The sequence below is a fragment of the Nomia melanderi genome, chromosome 11 (assembly GCF_051020985.1).
Source record: "Nomia melanderi isolate GNS246 chromosome 11, iyNomMela1, whole genome shotgun sequence".
Lineage (NCBI taxonomy): Eukaryota > Metazoa > Arthropoda > Insecta > Hymenoptera > Halictidae > Nomia > Nomia melanderi.
Genome location: NC_135009.1, coordinates 5,470,045 through 5,489,961, shown reverse-complemented (window position 1 = coordinate 5,489,961; position 19,917 = coordinate 5,470,045). Strand labels below are relative to the sequence as shown.

The window sequence follows — 19,917 nt, the reverse complement described above, 5'->3', positions numbered from 1 at the left end:
ACAGTTCGCAGAACGCACCGCGCTTCGACGAACAGGATATCGTTACACTGTTAATCTCATGGGCCTAACGCGTCTATAAATTATCAGCTCGCGCTATTCCCCGCAGAAAGTGTTCGCAAACGAGCTGGATTTTACGGTTCGCGTTCGAGGATAGTTTATGGACTCGATCCCGGTATACTGTTAGGCTCGTTTCTCCGGATCGTTATCATTCGCTGACCTTCGCGCTGTTATCGTGATGAACCGTTGAGATCTCGCGGCCAGGAAGTTCCCTTTTGGAAAGATACAGTGGAGTCTCAACACCTGACGTGCGTTTTAACTGACGTCTACTAGCGAAGAAAATGTATTTTGGGAGTTTCTAGAAATCATTTTTTATGTTTGTCGTTTCACTGGAGGCACTCGTACCTCAACTGTACGAGGTAGGCAGGGAATCCTGAAATTTAGAGGTTTCTTCATTTCTTTCGTTTCTGGCATATTTAAATTTCTCGTGAGCAACTGTCAAGTGATATTTCATCAATATAATATGAAGAAACGTCATTCAGTTCAAATGTTCTTTCTACTTCATAAAATGGGGAAGCATTAGATAAAATTTTGCTAAATGTTAAACACTATAGTCCGGTATAACTGTACAACTATAAATTCTAACGACAGGAAAAGAAGATCACTGCTATTCGACACTGTCATCGCTGTTTCATGTGTTGCGCAATTGCTCAAGCGATTCATTGTCAATGCAGAGATGCGTCTATTATCGAGGCACTACTGCAGCAGACGATCTCTTGCCTCGCGAACTCTCTTGTGTTTGCTCTGTCAATAATAATGAACCGGCAAGGGCAGTCCGTCGTTGTATATTTTCCCAGCGATTCCACGGCCGGCTATTATATCTTCCCGGAAGACGCTCCTCCGGATCCGATTCCAATGATCTTCCGACAATCATTTCGTGTCCAATATGTCCTCGCGCGAGAGTGATTTACCGGCGACCCTGTATCCGAGTTTCCAGATTTCAAAGAGAGCGCGAGGATCTCGTAAATTACGGGGTTAACTATCCGTACAATCTCTCGAACGGGCTGTTGCCCGTGCTTAAAGATTGAAACGGTAATTTCACCTGCAACGACGATACACACGCGTGCTGCCGAAGGGGGTTTATGTTGGCTCCACGGTGCTTGTCGCGCGTCGTTTTGCCAAATAAAACTGTTAACCGCCTGCTCGAGCGTCGTAAATTTAATCGGATTAATTTTCGTGTGATTCTGCGCACTTTGTTTAGCGATTAATCCACTTTATTGCAACCAGTAACTTACCGCGGTCTGTTACGTCGAATGGAAAAATGCTACACGTGTTGTTAAACGATGTAATGGTGACTAATCCTCTTGACATTGTAAAGGAAGCTTTAAGAATGAAAATATGAAATTTTCATTATGTATTTCCCAGAACTTAGACTTTCAGACTTACGCAACAAATTTTCAAAGAATTAACCAAATCTCCAACTAAATAATACGTTTAAGAATTAAAGAACTGCAATAAGTAGCATTCAAAAAGCCAACATTTCAATGTTAATTATGATAGAAATATATAACTTAAAGCTTACTATTGTAATTTAGTTTGCCTGATTGCAATTAGTACATTACAGTACGAACGCCGCATTGGAAAATATTACAACAAGCTTTCTTGGTCAACCAAATATGACGAAGAAAACAGGGCTCACATCGAATTTCCTACATTCAACGAGAAAAGTCTCGGAAACGAAACGACCCAACCAGCTCCGCATAATTGGGATGCGGATCGATCGCGAAAGTGAAGAAAAAAAGCGTTGGAAGGATTTCGGGGTGAGGATCGAAACGCGTTTCCCACGAAACAAAACAGGACAGTGTTCCACGCAAGGTACCGTTGCACTTCCGGCAAGGAAGCGTGGCGGTGGGGGAGCGAGCACGTGGTCCGTGGATTCACCCCATGAAGAAAGAAGAAGGCTTGGTGGTTGAATAAGGGCGGGAGCGACGAGGCTGCGCGCGCAGCGGCGGGCCACGCTGCCGCCGGTGACTCGAGAGTCGGCCGCGTGGTCTGGCCGTCTCAGTAACTCCGAAACCTTCGAGCGGGAGAGTCACGTTCGACCTCGAGCTAGACGGACGAACGAGACGCGCGAAAATATTTCTTCTTGCTCGCGGGTATTTTGTCAACAACGGTTTTCTTCGCGTGTACCTTCAATTCAAATTCGTGACAAAAAACTTCGGTCTGTACACATTCTCTCATCGATCATTTGTGAAAATACTAGACTGTGATCCGCGAGTGAAGTCAAACTCCTTCGAAAACTCGAAGAAACTGTACTGTTTCGTATTCCGTTCGAGCAAGGACGATCGAATTGAGTTTATTCCGATGAAACGTGATTTCTAGACGCTCGTCGACTGCTCCTTTGGCGAGCGAAATCGAGTTTCTTGAAAGAAGATATCTGCCGAGATATCGTGTCCTTTCTGGTTTCTGTGCGTGTGATGTTCCATGGTTGATCGAGCCTCAACGAGACTTGTTTATCAAGTTGGTTTTACTGGAGACTTCGCTATGAAGGCGGTTAGCTGGGCGACGATCATTTCAACGCTCGCAGTATTGGCGGATTCGGTGCCGACCGATTCCGTGCAGCCCAGGGTCACCGTGCTGAAGTGTTGCTTGAACAAGGAGCACCTGGTCCGGGCTCCCGAGGGGAACCCAGAGACGTCGACGCATTGCGAGCCCAGCGAGAAAAATTGGCAGCCGTTCATCTATTCGCCGTCCCGCAGGAAGTTCCTCGAAGAACTGCCAGCGGAATGGAATGTCATTCAAGGCAAGAAACCGGAGTGCGGGGAGAACGCTGAACTTACGTACGTGCCGTACAGAAACACGAATCCGTTCGTGCTGTTCGATGACGGACAGGCGATGCTAGACGTTCACACGACCGAAGGATTCAACCCGGGCGAGTATTGCGCGGATGCCGAGGCTCTGCTTGTCTGCGTGCAGAAGAGAATGGGCGGAAACCACGCGGCCGCGACCATGAGGCCACGGGTTAGGCAGTGTTGCGGTGAAAACGCGGCGTTTCACGAGGAAAAGTAAGTTTTTTTCGAAATTTTCGGAGGTGTAGAACGTTTGTCGCCGACTTATCTGGTGACGAAGTGTTTTTGGTTACACACTGAACTGCGGGGTATTGGTGTAGTAAATTGATATGATAACGAAAGGGATTGTTTGTATTGACGATGAATGTGTCAACTTTCTAGTAAGAAGGTAGACTGTAGTCTTCGGGTTGTCTGTTTAGAATATTATTTCAACATGTAGAGACACGTTGGCTAGTGATATTTTTCTTGTAGTTTTGTCAGCTGTGGAAGTACCTTTGACGAAGAAAGAATAGGTCGATAAATACAGAGTTAGGGTAAATATTTCAGTGTTCAATGTTTTGGAGTAGTAAGGCACTTCTGAGTAATTAGTCCTTGAATCAGTATTCGATTTTGACCAGACAGAAATAATAACTGTTAATCCTTGGAAGAACTAGGATATTCTATTTTCTTCAAATCGGCGTTGTTTATTTCAATCGCAGCGCAAAAGTATCGCAGAAGAGGGGAGGGAGATTTGAAGGACGTTGTGCTACAAGAAAGAAGATAAATCGCATGAGTATAATAAAAAGAAGTATGCGGAAGCGTAAAAGTATATTGTAGAACGTAAGAAGGAACTCGGTGGTGTAACGGATAATAAGGAACCACGTTAGATCGCGGAACATAACCTCATTCATCGACTCGGATTCCCGTAGATTGAATATCAGATTCATGGGTAGGATCCTGTTAGCTTAGACGGCTTAATAGGTCCGGCAGACGTCTAGCAAACGAACGATCCGGGTCTACTATGTCTAATGCTCCTTTTCTCTCAACAATCTGTAGCGAACGCCAGTCTAAACTCGTTTAGAGAGTAACCGTCTAATGTAAGCCTGTCAGGATCGGTCCACGGGGTCCCGGACACAGCCCGTATGTCATGGGCGCACTTGGTCCTACGGACGATTAGATTAATATTAGAGCCCATTATCCGGATAGATTGAGATTTAACTCGGCCGTAAACGATCGGTTACAATGCGCACCTGATATTGATTATCCGATCGGATAACTGGAGCGAATCGATCGCGCGTTTGTCTGTTTACACCGAAACCTCGAGCGAAAGTACCTACGCAGGTCGATGTCCCGTTCGTGGATACGGTCGCGATATATTCGCGGGCATCGAGGCCGCGAGCACGGAAAAACAGAGAACGTCGAAACCGAATAACATTCGTGAACCAATGACTGTGTGTCGCGAGCACTCCGCATTGCTTACGACAAGAGTTTCGTGATGGTACAATAGAAAAAGGTGTCTTTTGATATGTGTTTTGTTTAATATCCTCGCGACCACCGTTTGTTTCAGTAGCGTATAGTCGTAATATTTTATTAAATGTAACGTATCGTTTTTGTAAAATGAGAATGAAATTCAAGAAAAAGGTCTCGTCAACTTCCTATAGGTTAAATTAAGACTTTCATTTAACTGATTTGATATAGTAAAATAATAAGGTCTTATATACAATATTAACACTTGCCCTGCCATAGTTGTCCCATCGGATCGGAGTTTCGAAATGACTTGAAAACAATTATAATTTATAAAACAACTGACGTCGAATAAAGATGTTCAATAGTGTAAATATAACACTATAATAGGATAACAGTATAACGTAAGAATTATGTTAGCAAATAATTATTAATTGTTCCTTTTTATCTTTGTAACAAAGGAATAAGAGATACGTAAAACGCTGACATTTTTCGTGGCAGCGAAAGTGTTAAGCTTTGTACAATGTATCAAAGCACTGTAATGAAGTAGCTTTGTTTCTTAATTTGTGTTTTTTTTATTAGTTAGTTTCAAGGAATGTCTTCTATGTCTCACCGGGAATCGTTGAATATTTCTGGAGTAAAACTTTCGAGTGCAAAGGGTTAGAAAATATGAAAACTGATGAAGTAGACCAATATTCTTTTCAGATTTCTGAACAACCGTGGAGTACGCATTCTCTATCAGAGAGAGAGAAATAAACGAGCCTCGTCTGTTTAGCGTCGTCTTGTATTCTAATATTCGAGTTCCTGCCAGGCCTCGAGAGTGTAATCCGGCACAGTCAAACTGAAATTGCACTCTTGAAACCTACCTACCCGAGCCCCAATAAACTAAAGTGCAGGCAACAAACCCTCGGCGCCCCGCTGCGCGTCGCAAAGTACATTTTTGACTCGTTCGGTCACGGGTGCTGGGGAAGGTCCCGGAAAATTGTGAAGTTTCGGTGGGAAATATTACGGCGGTGAAATAGCGAGAATGCGTCGCTGGAATTAGTATAAATACGTTGTTTTGAATTACGTGACGACGCTGTTATTTTTTTCTATTCCGTTCAGGTGCGTGTTTCTCATCTAGGATCTGATATGGACATTTTTGGAACAATGTTAATTGTAAATGAACATCAGTTAATTGCAAGACGAGGTGTATCTATATACCAACTGTCATTAACAACTAGGTTATAGATGTTACATGTTTACAGCACTCGCGTATACACGAAACGCAGAATTTCACGATATTCCACTGAAATATGAACAAATATTTTTTTCATCGTCGTGTTAACGAAATATATAAAGAAATAAGTTTCTATTCGACTGTATTTTGTAAACGATCATTTTACTGAAACACAAAGATAAATAAATATTTACAATTTTCTCCCAAAAAAATAAAGAATTTCACGTCTATTATATAACAAATTTTAAAGAACAAGACCCAATAAAATCAGAACATTTAAATCCAAAGATAAACATAATATTGATTCCTTTCGAGCATTCGCCGAAGTTCTTATTCCGTTCCAATATTCATCGGCAAACCTTCAAAACCGTCAACTGAAATGCTTGAAATCCTCAAAATCATGGATTCTAAACTAATAATAGATTGATGTAAAATTCGCCAAATCGCGTGCACGGTATGAGGTTTGAAGAGAAGGTTGGAAATGATTGATTCGATGAATTCGCTCTCGGTGACGGTCTTCGGGGGCTCCGGATGGAGCAATCCATGCGGCGATCAACGAAATTTATCGGTTTCACCTGACTGTACCGTATTTTTATTGAAAGCCCCGGTTGTCGTTCGACACCCGGGTCAAAAATAAATGATCGCCGACCAGCTCGGCCGAGTTCTCTCCCTCGAACGCGTTTCTGTTTGCAATGCAAGCGTGACGTACGGGTAAACAGAGAACGGCCGGGTTCCGTTTTAATCGCGTTCCCAATCGGCCGTGCTTGGGCGTTCCGTGGACTTTGTTGGCATTCTGTGTAGTCAGCTCGCCTAGCGTTTCCTAGATAAATTCCTGCGATACCGCGTATTTCTTTTCCTCTTCTCCCTTTTTTTTCTTTTTTTATTCTTTTCGTGGCGTGCATTGCCGCGAGAGAGACTGCAAACCTTGCTCTCTGCTCGCGAGTCGAGTGTTTACGTTGAAAACCGCGTACGTCTCGGATTCCGTGAACCCGCTAAGTAAGAATTCTACGTGACCGCGCATTTTGAATCGTCACCCGTGAATAGTTGGTCCCGATGTCGTGACGCTGCTTCTGGAAAATGGAATATTCGAATTTCGGGTAATTAATTCTCAACGGGTGAAGGGTTTAGACGTTCTCTATTGGACTCGTGTTATGTGTTAAGTAGTACATAAATCAGTAGAACCTCGAATATTCGATTTAACTGAGATGTTAATAGTCGAGGTAAATGGAAATTTGGGAAGAAATATGTTTAAATGTATTTGTAAATTTGGGTGTTATATAATATATTCTGAGATAGAATTCAAGATTTCAAATTATTGAAATTTTACCGCCGTAAGAATAACTTAGATCGCGAAAAATAATGATTGGGTACGAACAATAGCGAATCGAGGTCCTATTGTGGTTTGTGTTCTCTTGAATGTCGAGATTGTTTAACCTTTCAGCCTCGACGACATTTTTCTACTATACATATTCATTATTTTCTCCACTGAATATCGATAATACTTTTAGCAACTAACATAAAGAAAAATATTGCACAAGTTGAAGGGTAGAAATATTTTATTTTATTACTTCATGTGTTGATACATTCCACAAAATTTATTACCATCAGAATTTTATAATTTTGCTGTGTTCAATCAAATGGCGATTGAAAACCGTTTCTCGAGTGCAAAAGGTTAAAGTGTGATCCTTTTAAGGTTCATCTAAATTCTTAGTTTTTAAAAATTGTATGTACTACTTTTGGAGTGATTTATGAATAGTATTTCATCGTGGTACTCAATATATTTTCAGTGTGATAAATTAATCATTTATCAATAAGTTGAATTAAGGATCAGGTAGCTGAGTTAAAATTAAATCACTGTTTTCTATAAAGTTCAAATTTGAGTGTCAAATCAATGAATATCGTTAATCGCGTCAATACTTTTACAGACATGCGTGCGCCATTTTGAAGGAATCGGTAGAAGACACGCCGTTGCTACCAAACGCATCCTCTTCCGTTGAAATCGTAGCCGGTTTCCCAACATGTCCACGTTGGGACAACTTCTCGATTGTAGGAGACACGAAGGATGCTGTGTTGTTGCCGGACGGTGGCCTGGAAATCGGCGGGGTCACTTTGCCTGCTGGTCAGTTTTGCGTAGAAAGGATTAAGGAACTGAAAGTGGCCAAGGTGTTCGCGTGCTCGGAACACGACTCGCAAAGGTTCGTACAAAACGTTTTATTATTAGCAGATTACGGATCTTTAGAAAATGGTTTTTCCTAAGAAACACCATAAAAAACACTACACTTTAAATACTTCATGTGTTTTTTCGTTCCAAATGTTTTATAAGTGTATAAAGATCCGTAGTCTTATTATTAGCATTTATTGTCAGTCGTAACTTTGAAATTTACCATCACTCGAAAATTCAACGTTGTCCAAATTTGATTACATTGTACGCGTCTATATCTGAAGACTCCAGTAAAATAAGAATCTTTACAAGTATACCTACAAATTTATATTTAACATGTTCATGATAATAGTAAATTTCTATGTCATATTTGTCCAACGATACTATGCTAAATATAACATAACTCCCCAATGAAATATTAAAGCAAAATGTATCAATTGCAATTCATTAATTCCCTCAAGCTTGAGCTACTGCAATTTCAAATACATACGAGTGAAATTAACTTTTCTAATATTCTTTTAAATAAAATACACGATCTTCCTTACAAATAAACCAGGAAAGAATCCGTTGAACGGTAATATGTCTAATTAACAGCTATTTGGTTATCGAAATAACATCCCCCAGGCGCAGACCACGTTGCGATATAATTTCCCTCAAACATGATGAAATTATAATAACAGAATTCCACTTTCAATTCTCACAAAACGTCGCTCTATGAACATGAAAGTATAATAAATTCTCCGTAGAATGTTTATTCGACTATCGAACGATTAGTTCATTTTAAAATAATAATGTTCGGATCTGGCTGCGGCGGCTGTTCACCGTATCCTTAATTACCCGCGCAACTGCTTGATTATTACTTTCCTTCTCGTTCCTCGAGACCGCGTTACGATTTCCTCTCGTTAACGCCGTCGGTCCTCGAACCATCTAGCGCACGGAATGAGCGTCCGTCTCGACGGACCGCGTTTTCTTCGTTAAGGGAAATTAACGTAACGAGACCAACCCAGTCGCGCGATAACGCGTGTACATGCGCGAAAGTGAGCGATACGCCGGGGAAACGCGAATAACAGGATACACAAACTGGCCGCAAGTTCCTCCGTGTTTTGGGAGGATTTTGAAACAATGTAAACAACGCGCATTTTACTGTTTTAACACTTTATGTACCGGAAACTTATTAAGCCCTTGTTCTATGATATCTTTTGTAACCGTGCTTGGTAAAATTATTTTGTTGTTAATCCTTTGCCGGATCATTTTATTCGCTCTACGCTCGACAAATGTGTTTTATATTTAATTATTTGGGAGAACGCAGAGGAATTTTCTCTTTATTGTGGGTAGATCCTTATTTTGAAGGTGAAGCATTTATAATAAAATAATTTTTAGTCCCGACTTATATGCGATGAATATTGACTTTTATTAAATCGTATTACAAATTTTCACTGAGGGTTTCATTCGTTAGTGTACAACAAGGGGTTAACAGTCTGCTGCGAACAGAAAAGAATTCTATGTTCATTTATTATAGCAACTCAGTACTACAACTGAGTCAGTTAATGAGTAACAGCCTTGATCATGAGTGGTAGATAAAGTATTAATCAATGATCTATTTACATTAATTATGTACAATTACTTGGCGTCTCGCGAATAATTAGTTTATTTCATTTGTATAAAACGTCTTCGGTTGTGATGCAAACCAGAATTATACACGCGACTCAAACATCAACGAACTTATGGACTGACCCGATAATTGCCACTGTGTTCGACCGTTTCAGGAACCACGGATGCAAATCGGGGTTAACGGTATGCGAGCACCGTCGCGCCGCTCGTTCCTTTTAATTTATTTCCGATCGAATCACCGACCGGGACTGGCGCGTCTCGACCCACTTCCGAATTGACTTTTTGCTCGGGGAATAATCTGCTCGTTCGATCTGGATTTACTTGAACGGGTTAATTGCTCGTCGAACGATCAGAGTGCACGTACATAGACTGTTACCATCTATCAACGACACATCCGGAAAAATGTCTGTTCTTTGCCTCACTTTCACTCGTCTCACGAGGAATTTCTAGGTCACGCGTTTCATCGCGACGATCCGCTTGGAACGGATCTTCTTTTTTCAATTCGTTTCATTACGAAAGGAAAAGTTGGAGCCTTGACGTCGTTCATACTGTGAATCCTTGGTATTTCTTAGATAAAAGAATTTGAAATATGTCCTGTTGCTAGGTAGTGATATTAGTTATGAAGTGTCGGTAGCAATAAAATTTATTTGCAATAGTTTTACATTAAATTTCTCAAATTCAGAAGTTTGCATTAGAAATTCAATTCAAACTATAACCGTTTGAATTGATTTTTCGATTTCTATTATCCAGTAATTCAAACAGATGTATTTGGAAATAAAAGGTTTTGTGCAAAAAGAGTTAATTGAATTCTAAATTCATTCTACAAATATGTTTTGTTCCACCACAAGACAAGCTTAAATTAAACATTTTATAATTCACTGCAGCAAGATACTTCCACGCAACCACGTTAATAATAAAAACCCACTGGCTTTAAAATCCGAAAAAATATTGAAAAAGTGGAGTCGGTCTCTTTGACCACAGTGCGAGCCTCAATTAGAAACATGCCTCTCGAGAGCAGCACACGGGCCGTAGAATTCGAAAAAGCCAGCGTTTCGTTGTGGAGGCAATTCCGAGCACCAGAAATCCGAAACGGAATTTCTTAATCATTTTCGAACGTCGGGCGTATCCGAATATTATGGATTCCGTTTGGAAGGGACGCTCGTTTTCGTCCGGGATTCCGGGACGCGGCTGGCCGGTAATAGGGTCCTCCGCGCGCGGCACAAGACTCCCCGGAAATTACACAGAAAACGTATCGCAGGTTGTGTCTGGGCACGGGTTTCGCGTGTAATTTGCAAAGCGGCGCTCGAAACTCAATTAACGGGAGCGTTTACATGTGGCCGGTTCCGCCTCGCCGCGTGTCTCATCCTCCGGGAACGGGCCAAGCTTTTACGTGAGTGACTACCACCTGAAGCTCGAAACCTGTGCAGTCCAGACGCTTTCGTTTCGAATCGAAGGTGTTCGACGACGGTTTAAATAACGACGGGACGCGAACAAACTCACGAAAAAGTTCTTCGCGGTCGATCGGAACGGAAGAAAGGCAAACAGCGGAGAAAAACAACCGGTTCTGCGATTATTCGTTCCGGTGATGAGCGACGCGGACGCTTATCTTGCACGAGAAACATTTCTTTTTCTTCGTTTTCTCGTTCCTCTACCTTCCGGCGGTGTTGCTCATTCGTTTCTCGCCGCCGGTGACTAAGCTGAAACCATCTCGGGAATCGGAGAAACGTTTTCTCTCGCGGACTTTCACTCGCCCGTCGAGAACAGGTTGTGTGGATTCACGTCGGAATTTAGGAACTCGTGTAGTACCTCGGCCGGATCGTTTCGTGGAACGAGATGGAAATTCTCGGACCGACGATGATCCGCGGGATTTTAACAACTGCTTGCGTTTTAAATGGACCTCGACCTCTTGTGCTCGTTTTAACCCGGATGAACGAGCGATTTGCGTGATCCGCGTACGCGTGTTATGTTCTAGAAAATGAATGTCATGTTTCAATTGCATACTCTTGTTTTGATGAATCGTCGATTATTCTTTCTACTCTGATTAACAGAAAGTTCATACAGATTGAATGCAATTCTTGAATGTCAATCTTAACACTAGGCTTACAGATTTTTATTGCACACCTTATTGTATTGTATCTAGGAACATAGGTGTTCATTAAAACAAACTTTAGAAATTAAAGCTTCCAAAACTGAGAATTAAAATACGCACTCGTATAGTTGCATCAATCGAAATCGACTTAAACTTTTACTAAATAATGTTTATAAAATATAATATCCGTCAAATTGACGTATACCACAAATCTAGTGTTAAAAACAGAAATAACAAATAAAGTTTCTTTAGAAATATCGCAGACATAAGTGAAGACGGCATACTTCTAATATTTAAATATCCCGCAGCAATCTCAATGACTCTTCCCTTAATTTTCTCAAATGATGCTTGCCATTCCTGAAAAAGAGGATTCATGTAAAATTAGTTATCCCACGGTATTCAACTATGAACAACACTAATTTTTACGGTACACCCTACAATTTTTCCAGACCAAAGATGGAGGCGGCGGACATCAGGTTCACCTTGTACTCCGTGGGCTTCATCATTAGCGCCGTGTTCCTCGCAGCTACGTTGGCCGCGGGTTGGCTGTTGCCAGCTTCCCATCACGTTCTGCATTGGCGTTGCCAGACCCATCACGTTGCTTGCCTGATGCTCGGCGATATTCTTATGGCCATCATTCAGCTGGCCGGCGTTTCCCTGCATGGCGGAAGCTGCAAGGTGCTCGGTGAGTCATTCCCCCTTTATCGCCGTTGTTTTCTAGCAAACCCCCTGCGATCCGTCGACCGTGTCTCCTCCGTGGGAGCCGGCGGTTTTTCAGGGAGATTAAATCAAAATGAAGAACGGGATTGCTCTACGGCTGTCGCCGCAGCTAGCACCAGCTCGGGAAATTGTCTATGACTCAGGCACGCGCGCGGTACCTTGCGATATTTCAAGGCCCCCGAGCGATTATGCAGAAAAATGGCGCTCAGCACCACGCCCCATGCGTTCAAGAATTCTTTGAAATCGATCGGAAACGCGTATTATTCATTTCTTTATGAAATATTTCACACGCGTTTTCTGAAGGTCCTGCTTGGGTATCGAGCTGTAGCTAACTATATGATGGGTTTCCTTTGTAATAGATTTTCTGTTACAAGATATTGAAACTTGAAATTCACAACGTGAAGAAATATATTATTGATGAGAAGTGTTCACAGTTTCTGAGTGTAAGCCACGTCCATTAGGAATTGTTTCGCAACGTTCCGCTGGTATCATCAGGGGGCTTGAGGACTCACTGATAATGGTTAGCTAGAATCAGTGCTTCCTATTCGAGCTTGCTCAGAGTTACGTATGGATGATCATCAATTCGGTGATTTTAATTGGTCAACTGATCAATTAAAAAATTAAGAACACTTCTCATAGTATTTCTGGCCGTGAATGCCTGAAAGGAATCGTATATTATTCATATTCATTAGCTTCTATGCGAAGTATTCACGAAAAAACCGTTTCTCCCTTTTATAAAGGATTCCTAAAACATGGTGTCTACCGAAATTTGTCATGTTTCCCAAACAAACGTATTGAACGAAATCCTCGCACAAGTGTGACCTCGCTTAACACAGAGGCGCCGACCCGTCCCGAGTTCCGGTCCCGGTACTCACCCAGTTTCCCCCAGTTAACCGTTGATCTCCCATACTCTTTGAAATCCGTGCCATTTCTGGCTGTGGCCTCGACCGACCGGGTGGGGATGAAATCGTTTCAGCTGCAGCCGAGTAGAAGAAGCGCAATTTCCCGTTAAATTAATCGAGCCGATTAAACGGCCTCAGGCAGAAAGCATCCCTGGCTCGCTTAAGCCCGAGCCGAATTTTTCTCCGCGAACAATCGCGCGCATCGGCAGCCACGCGACTAAATACACCGATGGAATTCGAACTCGGCGCTCGGTCGAAGCTTTATTTGTCGGATTCCGCTCCCGACCCCCGAAACTACGGGCTAATTATTCGGATAATCGTAGTAATCCCTCGCAGAAGCATCCCCCTCTCCCTCGCTGGTCGCGCGATCCCGAGAATCGATTACCAGTCGCGCACCTGCGAGCGACCGCGGCGCACACACCGACGATTCTCTCATTTGCATCTCCCGTACGCGGCCGTTGTGTCGTTTCTGTCCCCCTCCGCCATTATCGCGGCGGCAGGCCGGCTGGCCTTTTTCTCTGCTCGCCAACAGATTTCACCTTAGTCCATTTTGCGGGGCAATTATGTCCCACAGCGGGATAACCGGTGGAATTTGCATGGAATATATTTCTTTCCCTTCGACTTCCCGTAATCTGGCCACCGGGATATCTCACACCCCTTCGACCAACCACTGGATTCTACTGGAAATTTTCTATTATGCTTGTGTATCGCGGTTCGTATGTTTTTTCTTTCCACGTGGGGTACGAACTTGAGTGACCTTCGGGGGAAATCGTGCGAAAGAAGCGATGAATACACTGTTATGGGTGATTCTTTGGGAATCTATGTTTTTTGTTAAGTAAGTCGTTTTAGAGAAGCCAGTAGCTGAGTAAAAGACAGCAAGCGATAAAGTGGTAAGTGATAAGTGTTAACATTGCGAACCGAAAGGGCAATGTTGAATAGAAATATAGATTTGCAAAATTGGAAGTTTTAAATTGAAAATTGAAAATTTACGAAATTATGAATTTATAATTTACAGAATTACAGATTCGAAATTTACGAAATTACGAATGTGGAATGTACAAAATTACAGTTTTAAAATTTACGAAATTACGAATATAGAATGTACAGCATTACAGATTAAAACTTTACGAAATTACGAATATAGAATGTACAAAATTACAGATTAAAAATGTACGGAATTACGAATTTGGAATTCATAAAATTACAAATTGAGAATGTACAACATTAAAGTATGCAGGAAGGTAGTATAAATATGTAATAAATATACAAGAATTATTCGAATTCATGTTTTATTTATTTTGTGCTGCTTTTCAGCTGTCCATTGTTACTGTCCGAATGTGTCATGCTATGACACAAGAGCACCCTTATTATAAAAAGGCAGACATAAAGAAGCAACTCGAGTAGTGTATTCATTACCCCTTTCGCGTAATTTTTTGAATTCTTAAATGGTGTAACGACCAAAGGTTTATGGTTTCCGGCTTGCATGAGAAGGAGCGTGTTTCATGTAGTGCGAGGACCCCGAATCGTGGGGAAAGGAGAGAAAGTGGGACGCGGCACACCGAGTGACCCACAATCGGGCTCTCCCGGTCGTTTCTTGCTTTTTCTTCAACGGCTTCCTCTCGATTCTCTCGACGGAGAAAAGTTTTAGTTGCTATCGCTTATCGGTGAGTTTCAGAGAGAGAAACAGGGACCGTTGGGCCAACATACGGCGCTGTTACAAAATGTATCAAACACTTCAACTCTTGTTCAACAAACGATTAACTCGTGTTTCTTTAACCTCTGTGAAACGAATTATCTAAGGTGTAATTAATTATATTTGATTTTTACATTTAAATATTTCTCATCCTCAACTCATCATACTAATTATTATAGAATCACGTGGTTTTCAGTCATCCTTTTAACCTAAACATGTAATAAATACACCTTTTTAACATGACCAAAACATTATACACCAATCATTTTTAAACTCATATAAACCCAAATATAAGTTGATGCATAAGAAAGTAACTATTTTCACCTTGACGCGAAGTATAAGTGTATAAATTCATTTTCCCATTACAAATAAACGTGCGAATCCATATTCCACACGTGACAAAAAAAGAACAAAAAAAGACAGACGTCGCAAGTCACAGTTGTCATAGATTTCTCGCGGGTCCCGCTATAGCCGGATAGACTCCAGGAATCGCGCTAGAGTAGGAAAGATGGTCGCGCATAAATTTTTCAGCCAGCCAATCCAACAGCGACCGACTCGGCCAACTGTATGAGCAATACAAAATTCAAACAACTCTCCGCAGCGCATCGGAGAATACCACAGAAACTCGTTCTGCAGAGACACAGAAACAGAGACAGTAGACACGATATCTATTAAAATTCACGAGCGTTTTTAATTCGGTTACTTCGGTAGTCTTTGAGGAACCGGACTTCCAGGCGAACCGGGGGCCAGCTGAAAAATTCAACTCGATTACGCGCTCCCCGTCGGAATCTAGTTTCCCGCGTCGCAAAACTTCTGGTTCGCGCGCGACCGGAATAATCCGCGGTCGGAAATTCGCTGGCCGCTTAAGTCTCTCCACCCCGACCATCCTTGCCGGGTTTATTTCCGGTCAATCGGTCCGCGGTGAAATAAATCGACAGGAAGAAAGAAAGACTCGCCTCCGCCGAAACCGAGGCCAGAGACACTATGTTTGACTTCCTCGAAAGTTAGAATTTATTTTTCCACTGGCTCAAGTTTCCCGGAAGCTCGCGGCGTCTCGTTCCCTCGTTGCAGTACTCGTCGTTGTTTACAGCGGATTCCTCGGTGCCAGGGTTTCACGTAACGCGAGACGAACCGACTGAACGCGAAGTCGTCAAGGATGATCAGGACGAAAAATGAATTTTTCTCGGCCGACGAGGCGCGTCTCGTTTGCGGTTCGCCAGCCGCGCCTTTCGCGTTCCTTCGACAGCTTCCAGCACGCTTCTTCTTCGGTGTCCGGTTACGAGGACGCGGCAGAATTTCGCGCTACCGTGGCACACGCTGCCCGCCGTGGAGGATAGCGTTTCATAGTCGCGGCTAACGGTAGCCGATCTTTTTCAACCTCCGGCGTCGCGACCGTTCGCGGAATCGGCGATGGCCTTGCTGCGACACGAACCATTGAATAACGGGTTAAACGTTTCGCCGCGGCAATTACGGCATGCGTTTTTCCTGCGCGCTCGCGCGTGTGTCTACGCCGACGCTGGTATGCGGTCAAACCGATTACTCGGACGTGTTACGATGTGCCTCTCTTTTTTTTGCTTTCCCCTTGCCGATGGTTTTTTCCACCTTTTCGCGCGGGGTTTACGATCCGGCGTGGCGCAAAGATACAAGCCGCGTGTCCCTTGGCCTGCGCCGTCGTGACGCACGCAACGCGTGCGATCCTTGGACCTGGACACCTTCTGCTTGCGGGATTGAACGGTTTTAGCGTCGAATGTGTGTCGAGGGAATATCGGAGCTTGCTGCAATCATCGTTCTTCGTGCGACAGGGTGACGATAATACCGGGTTGGTTTTGAAAGTGTTGCTAAGCGGTCTGTAAAAATGTTTGAAGATGAATTTTGTTTTATTTATTGTATTGGTAAACGCGTTAAGTATCACGCGAGCGATGGGTATCACGATATTTTGTTCTTTTAATTCTTGATTGATGGAATTAGGAAATTTGAAGATTTTTGTTGAATTTTTTGCGATGAATTTTATTTCCTTTTTTGGGGGGTAGTTGAAGAGTGTTTATTTATGTTTTCTTAAAAAAAACGTCGTTGTAGTTAATACTTCTCCGATGTTTCTTTCGGGAACATTGGGTTCTCCGATTACATTGACTGCTGCTTGTATTAAGAAAATAGAGACGGTTGAATGTGTACCGAGAAAAAAGTCTCTGGAAGCACACCAGAAAAATCGTCATCTGGATCGTATAAATACCGAGAGAGGCCAGTGACAGATCGAAGAGAGCGGAACCGGAGAACAAATACGGGTAGCGCGGCGACGCTCGGACAAAAATTCGTGACTTTTCGTCGGAGAGAGAGCCAGTGTCCTGTTTTTGCCATCATTAATTCCGGGGATACCGTCGCCGTCACGGCGAGGGTGAGTTTCTTTCTACGCGCGGCGGACGAGCGAACGAACGGGACAGGAGATGAAACGAAAGAACATATTGTTCCTCGAAATTCGAGTGAACAGGAACCACCTTGCGGAAGCCTGTAAGAAACTTAAAAATGGTATTCAAGAAAGCTGGAAATGAATGATATAAAAGTAAACAAAAAATTTACTAACGAGTTTCCAGAAAATTTAACATACATTTACGGATATCTTCTACCAAACCTGCTAATGACTTTCTGTCAAGGTAGTAAAGAGACGAATAAAACTATTAACCGTTTGAGTGAAATACACCGAGCTGTTTTCCTATTTCGATGCAAGAAACACAAGCACAATTAAAACTAAATAAATAAATTGAACTCGACTGCACGAACCGATGGGAGGACACTTGGAGCTAAAGCTAAAATTTCCTATGGTGTTGATCGTTCACTGAAACCGATAACGGACGGAGGCATTAAAATCTGTTAAGCCTTCAGTTCCCATCGTTCGAATGTCGTACGGTCGCTTGGAATATCCACGTTTGCATTAATTTAAAGCAAGACGAGAAACGACGTTGCTTACTTACATAAGCGACTCCTCATGTAAATCTATTCAAGAAACTAGCACCGTTCCGCGTAACGAAAAATAAAATCCGGACTGATCGGTGGTCGACGATCGAATCCAGTCCACGGTTTTGCCATTCACCGGGACGCCGCGCGTAAACCGGCAAAAAGCGCGGAACTAATCGAGAGACGCGGCAAATGGAAACCTGCGCTCTCGATTTCCCGTGCGCAGAGGCGCGCGAGCTCCTTCCCCATAAAAGGCGAGTTCGGCTCGGCTGCCGCTCGGTCAAAGTCACGGCTGGGGGAATCTCGGGTCAGCCTCGGACTTTTTCTCAGAACATACGATTTCGGGGCGGATAATCGATTGGGCGTGTGAAAAACTTCTCAAGCTTTCTCTGTAATGCGGGACGAAGTGGGGAATGATTGAAAGAAAAGTAAATGGGAGTTTTTCTTCACTGGACGCGATGTGATACTTTGGAGCTTCTTACAAATCTTGAAATTAGATTGTTAATTGGCTTTATTTATCGTTGGTAATAATACTCAAGTTAATTGAATGTCAATTAAACGACTGTATGAGAATAGAATTGATTCGAAATTAACTGTATAATATTGCATAAAAGAACATAATAATAAATAAAAAAACAGTAAATAAAAAAGGGATGTGACACTTTTTGAAAATTTGGTTTATTAGTTATTTTTTTTATTTTTGTGGATTTATGAATTTATTTAACTTCTTATTGGACTAGGTTTACGAGCACTTCTTATACAATTTATTTTATTATTCCCAGAACAATGAGAGTCCATATAAATCTAATGGAGCTTTAAAAGCAGAGAATTAAGGTACATTCTTAAACAATTACATCAATCAAAATCGACATAAGCTTTCAGGGAGCGATATTTCTGAACTTTAATATCCGATAAACTGACGTGTTCCGTAAATCTAGTGTTAATAACACTCCGCTTCAGTGATCGCCGATGAACTGGCCGCGAGCCAGCAGGAGCGGTCAGAGACTTACTTCATAATATAAAAAAAGAAAGGCGTAGAGCAATACACGATTCATTCCAGGGATATCGAAGTTGGTGGGGATCGATTAGAAAGGCGTTACGACATCGTTGCTCGCGATCGTCTGCGAAGGTCGTTTCTCTCGTCACGACGTTGCCGCGCCGGAAGAACAGTTCCCCGTGAGGTAGTCATCCGGCTTCTCGAGGCATGGCAGACATCCGCAAGGTCGAAAGTAATTAAAAGTGAATCAAGCTCGGTGAACGAGGAGGGGTTCGTAAGAGAACTTACGGCTCATCGCAATCGGAACGTTATGAGATGAAGATCTTGTCCCGAGCCTGTAACCCTTCGAGCGGAAGTGAGACTTCTGAACCGAAGACGCGTGTACTTGGCGAAGTGTCTACAGAAAGTTTCGGTAACTTTGATCCGGATCTGTACGCAGGATGTCAAGATTAGCAAATTCGAGATGCGTATTCTTTCATTTCGATAATTAACGCTAGATTTACGGGCATTCATTGTACAGTTTATTCTATTATTCCTAGAAAAATTGATTTGTTTAGATTTTTGAGATTAGGGGTTTGATAATATATAACTGGGATAGACATGTATGTAATTGCATCAATCGAAATCGAAGTAAATATACAAAATAATATTTATGAAATTCAATATGCGTCAAATTGGCGTGACCAGTAGACCCAGTGGTACAGTATTTTTAGGAAAGGTTGTAAGTGGCAAACTTCAAATTTCTCAGGATAAGGAGAAAAGTTACCTAATGTTATGTTGAATGTATTGCATTATTATGTATCTTATGAGTTTTTGATTCTATCAATATTATTAGTGACTACTCGCGAAAAGGAAAATTACGCTGAATTTTGAGCTTTTTCTAAAAAAATTCTTCGATCTAACAGTCGGTACGTGGTTATTAATAATTAATTATTAATAATAATTCATTAGTTTCTCGTCGAGGTAAATAGAACTTAACCGAAATTACTGCAAAATACGTTAGCCCGCAATTTTCATTGTATCTCTACACAGTTATTATTTAATCAATGACGATTCCGTAGAGAAAACAGGGAATCCATTTTCATGCTGACATAACTCTAACCACAGCACTAGCTGTGGCGACCGAATGAGTTAATTACGAACACTCGTTCTCCACTTAAAATAGAAAACGGTGTCAGATTCATGGCCCCTTTCCCTTTGAATCGTAATTGCGATAAGTCGACCTCGCGGCGAACTGTATGAGCTTGTTGTGGCCATCGGTGGCAGCCCACCCGTAACAACGATCCC

At 42.3% G+C, this 19,917-nt stretch overlaps 1 protein-coding gene across 1 annotated transcript in view; it reads left to right on the top strand.

The window, feature by feature from the left end:
- Window positions 1–2,073: 2,073 nt before the first annotated feature.
- Window positions 2,074–19,917, top strand: part of mthl1 (adhesion G-protein coupled receptor methuselah-like 1) — a 208,968-nt gene continuing 191,124 nt past the window's right edge. The window contains exons 1-3 of the mRNA XM_031994535.2: window positions 2,074–3,062; window positions 7,434–7,703; window positions 11,819–12,054. Coding sequence (XP_031850395.1) covers window positions 2,482–3,062; window positions 7,434–7,703; window positions 11,819–12,054 — 1,087 coding nt within the window. The 5' untranslated portion in view covers window positions 2,074–2,481. The remainder of the gene's footprint in view (window positions 3,063–7,433; window positions 7,704–11,818; window positions 12,055–19,917) is intronic.